This window comes from Terrapene carolina, unplaced genomic scaffold (assembly GCF_002925995.2).
Source record: "Terrapene carolina triunguis isolate 2854851 unplaced genomic scaffold, T_m_triunguis-2.0 Scaffold211, whole genome shotgun sequence".
Lineage (NCBI taxonomy): Eukaryota > Metazoa > Chordata > Testudines > Emydidae > Terrapene > Terrapene triunguis.
This window is the reverse complement of record NW_020664562.1, coordinates 8,786,530-8,792,774: the sequence shown is the minus strand read 5'-3', so window position 1 is coordinate 8,792,774 and position 6,245 is coordinate 8,786,530. Positions and strand designations below refer to the sequence as shown.

The window sequence follows — 6,245 nt, the reverse complement described above, 5'->3', positions numbered from 1 at the left end:
GAAGAAACTGCTGCTATCAAAATATACAATTTGATTTGCAGGCTAGAAGGCTAACATTATTAAAAAAATAGTTTTAAGCAAAACACTTTTGCTTGTAATAACAGCAGGTATCAACCTGCCATAGCACGAAGCATCCAAACAAGATCTTATAAAAGATTAAACTGTGACCCTTTCTTCATTTGTAAAGTTCGTGACAAATGCATACAGTGAGAGCCTTAGTCTCCAGACTGGAGTATCTTTCATATTTCTCAATCACACTCCACGAAATGAATGGCAGCCAGAGGATTCAGAATCTCAAATGGGATTTGTGCTTTACCATGTACCTGCAATGTTAACAAAAAACAGCATTAACAGCATTTTCTGGTAGTTATAGAAAGTGTTCATTCAAGGAACAATGCTGCACAGTAGGGAGAAAAGTAAAATTATTTTAAAACCTAATTCTTAGAACATTAACAAATGTTAAAAGATCCAAAAAAAGATTCTTCATGAGTCATGAAAGTTGTGTACAATGCTGTGTTCCATATGTCTGAAGGGAGGACAGTCAAATGTTTCCTTTCAGGGAACTCTGGCTTGGTTTATAGACCACAGAAATGGAGGGCTGGAAGGGACCTTGAGAGGTCATCTAGTCCAGTCCCCCCTTCTGAGGCAGGATCAAGTAAACCTAGACCATCCTGCTGACAGATGTTTGTCTAAACTGTTCTTAACCTCCAATGACAGATTACACAGCTTCCCTTGGGAGCCTATTCCAGAGCTTTATTATCCTTATAGTTCGAGTTTTTCCTAATATCTAACCTAAATCTCCCTTGCTGCAGATTAAGCCAATTACTTCTTGTCCTACCTTCAGTGGACATCCAGAACAATTAATCACCGTCCTCTTTATAACAGCCCTTAACGTATTTGAAAACTTGTCAAGTCCCCACCCATACCCCGTCTTTTTCTTTCTTTTTTTTTTTCCTGAAGACTAAATATGCCCAGTTTTTGTTTGTTTAATATTTCCTCATAAGTCAGATTTTCCAAGACTTTCATCATTTTTGTTGCTCTCCTCTGGACTCTCTCCAGTGTCTCTACATCTTTCGTACAGTGTGGTGCCCAAAACTGGATGCAGTGCTCCAGCTGAGGCCTCACTAATGCCAAGTAGAGTGGCACTTCCATGTCTTATTTATAACATCCCCATTAACGCACCCCAGAATGATGAGTCTTTTTTGCAACTGCATCACATTGATTTATATTCCATTTGTGATCCACTAACCCCCAAATTATTTTAATCAATATTACTGCCTAGCCAGTCATTCCCTATTTTGTAATTGTGCATTTGATTTTTTTCTTCCTAAGAACAGTACTTTGCACTCGTCTTTACTGAATTTCATCTTGTTGATTTCAAAGACCAATTCTCCAATTTGCCAAGGTAGTTCTGAATTCTAATCCTGTTCTCTGAAGTGCTAGCAATCCCTCCCTCCTTGATGTCATCCACAAATTATATAGGCATACTCCTCTCCATCATTAAGTCATTAATGACAATACTGAATAGTACTAGACCCAGGACAGACCCCCGTGGGACCCCACGAGATACATCCCACCAGTTTGACAGCACACCATTGATAAAAGATAGTTACCTTTTCCGTAACTGGTGTTCTTTGAGATGTGTTGCTCATATCCATTCCACAATAGGTGTGCGTGCTCGCCACGTGCACCGGTGCCAGAAGTTTTTCCCCTAGCAGTTCCTGTAGGGGAGCGCCCCAGCGACTCCTGGAGTGGCGCCACCATGTCGCGTTATAAGGGGCACTGCGCGCTCCTCCCACTCTCAGTTCCTTCTTGCCAGACAACTCCGATAGTGGGGAAGGAGGGTGGGATGTGGAATGGACATGAGCAACACATCTCGAAGAACACCAGTTACGGAAAAGGAAACTGTCTTTTCTTCTTCGAGTGATTGCTTATGTGTATTCTACAGTAGGTGATTCCAAGCTATAACTGTTGGTATCATACACTGAACGAACAAGCAGTTTTGGGGACGAGCTGCAGCAAAGCTGGAGCAGAGCTGTTCCGAAGCACCTTCACTGGCGGCAAGAAGGAACTGAGGGTGGAGGGAGCGCACATGGAATATACATGAGCAATCACTCGAAGAACTGTCTTTTCTTCTTCGAGTGATCGCTCATGTGCATTCCACAATAGATGAATCCAAGCTATACCTGTTGGAGGTGGGTAGGAGTTCACAGATGGAGCATTGCCCTGCTGAACCCAGCGTCCTCCCTGGTCTGGGAGACGATCGCATAATGCAAGGTGAACGTGTGGACCAATGACCATGTAGCAGTCCTACAAATGTCCTGAACAGGGATGTGAGCTAGAAAGGCGGCCGACGAGGCTTGCACCCTTGTCGAGTGCACTCTCACAATCGGTGGGGGGGGAATTCCCGCCAGGTTGTAATAAGTGCGGATACATGAAGTGATCCAGCTGGAGAGCTGCTGAGTGGAGATCGGCCGATCCTTCATGCATTCGGCCATGTCGATGAACAGCTGTGAAGACTTCTTGAACGGTTTTGTTTGTTCCAGGTAAAATGCCAGGGCCCATCTCACATCTAGCATGTGGAGATGGCGCTCCTCACTAGACGTATGGGGCTTGGAACAGAGCACCGGAAGGAAAATGTCCTGGCTTACATGATAGCAGGAGACCACCTTGGGGAGGAATGAAGGGTGTGGGAAGAGCTGGACCTTATCTTTATGAAATACCGTGTACAGGGGTTCGGAGGTCAGGGCTAGCAGACGTGATTGCCACAAGAAAGGCTACTTTCCATGAAAGGTAGGACCAGGAGCATGTGGCAAGTGGCTCAAATGGAGGCCCTGTCAGCCTGGCCAGAACCAAGTTCAGGTCCCACTGTGGGACCGGGGGCCTAACATAAGGAAAGAGGGGATCCAAGCCCTTAAGGAATCGACCAGTCATGATGTGAGAAAATACTGTGTGGCCCAGGACTGGCGGGCGGAAGGCCGATATGGCTGCCAGATGCACTTTGACGGACGAGGACGCTAGGCCTTGGGCTCTGAGATGAAGGAGGTAATCCAGTATAAGCTGGAGTGGGGCAGCCACTGGTGAGACGCCGTGATCGGCAGCCCACCAGGAGAACCTTTACCATTTTGCCAGCTAAACGACAGTCCAAATAGGGAAAACTACAGCAGAGAGCTGGAGCACAAGCAGTTCCGAAGCACCTTCACTGGCGGCAAGAAGGAACTGAGGGTAGGGGGAACACGCAGCGCCCCTTATACTGTGCCATGGTGCCGCCACTCCAGGAGTCACTAGGGACGCTCCCCTACGGGTACTGCTAGGGGAAAAACTTCCGGCACCGGTGCACATGGCGAGCACGCACACCTATTGTGGAATGCACATGAACAATCACTCGAAGAAGTACTACTCTGAGTACAGTCTTTCAAATAGTTTTGTGCCCACCTTATAGTAATTTCATCTGGACGACATTTCTGTAATTTGCTTATGAGAATGTCATGTGAGATTGTGTCAAATGCCTTACTGAAGACATTAAATTACATCTGAAATTATAAGACTATAAGAAAAGGAATCTAAAGTTCATTTTGATCAGTCATTTCTGGGAAGCCTTTAGAAACATTTGTGCAGTTATTTGTGGAAGATGTTGATGGGGAGATAAAAAAATAATGAAGTTTGGAAATGAGTGATTTCACTGGGATTTTCAGAGAAGCCTGAAGGAATTCTAACTTCAATGGGATTTAGGTGCTTTAGGCAGTTTTGAAAATCCCAGCCTTGTTTAAATATTTTGCTGTTAAACAATCACAGTATCAAAATCAAACTAAATTTACAAATTGATACAATAGGCTCATCTGTTTTCTTAATGTTTATTGAACTGCTACATGGGAAATTGTTCATAACACTTGTTCCTCAAGCTCCTTCTCTACATTATGAAAAAACTGTAGGTATGGACTTAGTATTAGTAGATGGTTTAGCAGCAGTTTTACCATCACACTCTTTTGAATTAAACTGACACTTTTCATTCCAAGAAGACTAGTTATTCCCCCTAGGTCTATCTGTACTTTTTTGGAAATTTAAGGTGGCTTTGCAGTGTCATAATCATGAATAGCAAGCAGTATTTTGTCTCCAAGCTATTGCTTGGATCTTTGTAAGATATACAATTTTCCTTGACACCTTATTCTCCCTCCCCACAAAAAACTCATAGTAAAAGTTTTCAGCGTATTTACCTGTCCAAAGTTTCCCAGAAACGTAGGAATACTGGTCTGTCCAAGTGCCGTTTGTGATAGCTTAATTCTAATACTGTCACATCCCATTTCTGTACATTTGGATCTAGACGTACTTCATCATACTTGAGATGGAAAGCTTTAACTACAGGACACAAGGGAGCAATAATTAGATTATAATCATTCTCATTGGACAAAACAAAAAGTTCTTCAGTTAAGAATGCACACTAGAAAATGTAATTAAGGGCACACAGTCATGTCTACATAGGGGACCCATGACCCAACTCTCTTACTATACATCAGGGGTGGCCAACCTGAGCCTGAGAAGGAGCCAGAATTTACCAATGTACATTGCCAAAGAGCCACAGTAATATGTCAGCAGCCCCCCATCAGCTCTCCCGCTCCCAGCTCCTCCAGCCCACTGGCAGCTCTGCTGATCAGTGCCTCCCCCTCCCTCCCCGCACCTCCTGATCAGCTGTTTCATGGCATGCAGGAGGCTCTGGGGGGGAGGGGAAGGAGCGAGGGCATGGCAGGCTCAGGGAAGGGGGTGGGAAGGAGTGGAGTGGGGGCAGGCCCTGTGGGAGAGCCAGGGGTTGAGCAGTGAGCATCCCCTGGCACATTGGAAAGTTGGAACCTGTAGCTCCAGCCCTGGAGTTGGTGCCTATACAAGGAGCCACATATTAACTTCTGAAGAGCCGCATGTGGCTCCGGAGCCACAGGTTGGCCACCCCTGGCATATATCATACTAGCAATGCTATGATTATGGGTGAAGTGGCAGTCCCTATTTTTAATGCACAGAGATTCTTGGAAAAATAGCTCGTTGAGCTGAAAGCAAGTCAAACGCAATTTTTTGGGGGGCGTGGGGTGGGGAGGGGGGGCCTGACATTCTGTTTAGCCATTTCTGAGATGAAAATCAGTAAATTTAACCTGAGTTGCTTGAAAGTGAACTACTAGAGGGACATTTAGTTTGCATAAATTTAACTTTTTGTGCATAAACAATCTTCTAAACAGCAAATCTATTAGCCTACATGAAAGAGTTATTATTTTGACTCAGTGCAAAAGCATTAATTTTCTGAACACTATAGAGGTCAATAAAATAATTTAAGGAAAGGAAAACACAGCATTGCTTTATTCAATAGCCTACTAGAATTACTTACAACAAGAATGCAGATCACAATTATATCAGATCCAGTAGTAGGATTCTTGTTATGTTCTGTGTTCACAATGTTGGGCTCAGAAAACATTATTTCCCTCCCAGAAGCAGAATCCTCCTCCTTTTACTCCCCTTATTACATCTGCTCTGTCTTAGTGTGTACATTTGAGGTTGAGATTTTAACTTCAAATACCACACAAATATATAGTAGGGTTCCGCCTCCCACTCCAGGCTGTTGCCTTCTCTCCAGGCTTGCTTCACTTCTTATTACTGGTGTCTACTGAAGACATAATGCAGCGTTTATCAGAGCTGAGACTCTAGGACCCATTACAACACTTTGTAACATTGATGCATAAGTAGTGACCACCAGAGCTTTTATTCTGGACTATAGCTGCTGCCCCATCCTGTCAAAGAAGAGTACTGCTCTCACACTGCTGTGGTTGTGGGTAGCCACTGATCTGAATAGTGCTACCCTGCTCAATATCAGTATTCCTGTGGGTGGCTCTTGGCTCCTCGTGAACTGAGCATGCTGCTATAGTGATTTTCAATAATGCATTCATGAGTCTCAACTCTGATACACACTCTACATCTGCAGAAGAAATGAGTTAAAACTGATGAGGCTGCTTCCCAACCAAGGACAAGTCTACCTTCATAATGCTAAACATACATTGAGCTCTGCAGCAAGATAATATTCACTGTTTACATATTCATTTGTACAAATGGTATCTTACGCTGTGATATCATCAGATCTCAAATTATTTTAGGTCAGTCCCAATCAGTATTATGATAGAACTTCAAGGTAATCCTAAGGTGCTGCAGGAAGTGTTTTTAATGATTCAGTGGCTGACACTTACCTCTGAGTTGGTATTCGGCTAATGCAC

The 6,245-nt window shown here is 43.9% G+C and overlaps 1 protein-coding gene across 1 annotated transcript in view; it reads right to left on the bottom strand.

The window, feature by feature from the left end:
• Positions 1-237: 237 nt before the first annotated feature.
• The window catches only part of LOC113407399 (parafibromin), a 176,782-nt gene continuing 170,774 nt past the window's right edge, over positions 238-6,245 (bottom strand). Inside the window, exons 16-17 of the mRNA XM_026655872.2 lie at positions 4,215-4,356; positions 238-323 (exon numbers count right to left, since the gene is read on the bottom strand). Coding sequence (XP_026511657.1) covers positions 287-323; positions 4,215-4,356 — 179 coding nt within the window. The 3' untranslated portion in view covers positions 238-286. The remainder of the gene's footprint in view (positions 324-4,214; positions 4,357-6,245) is intronic.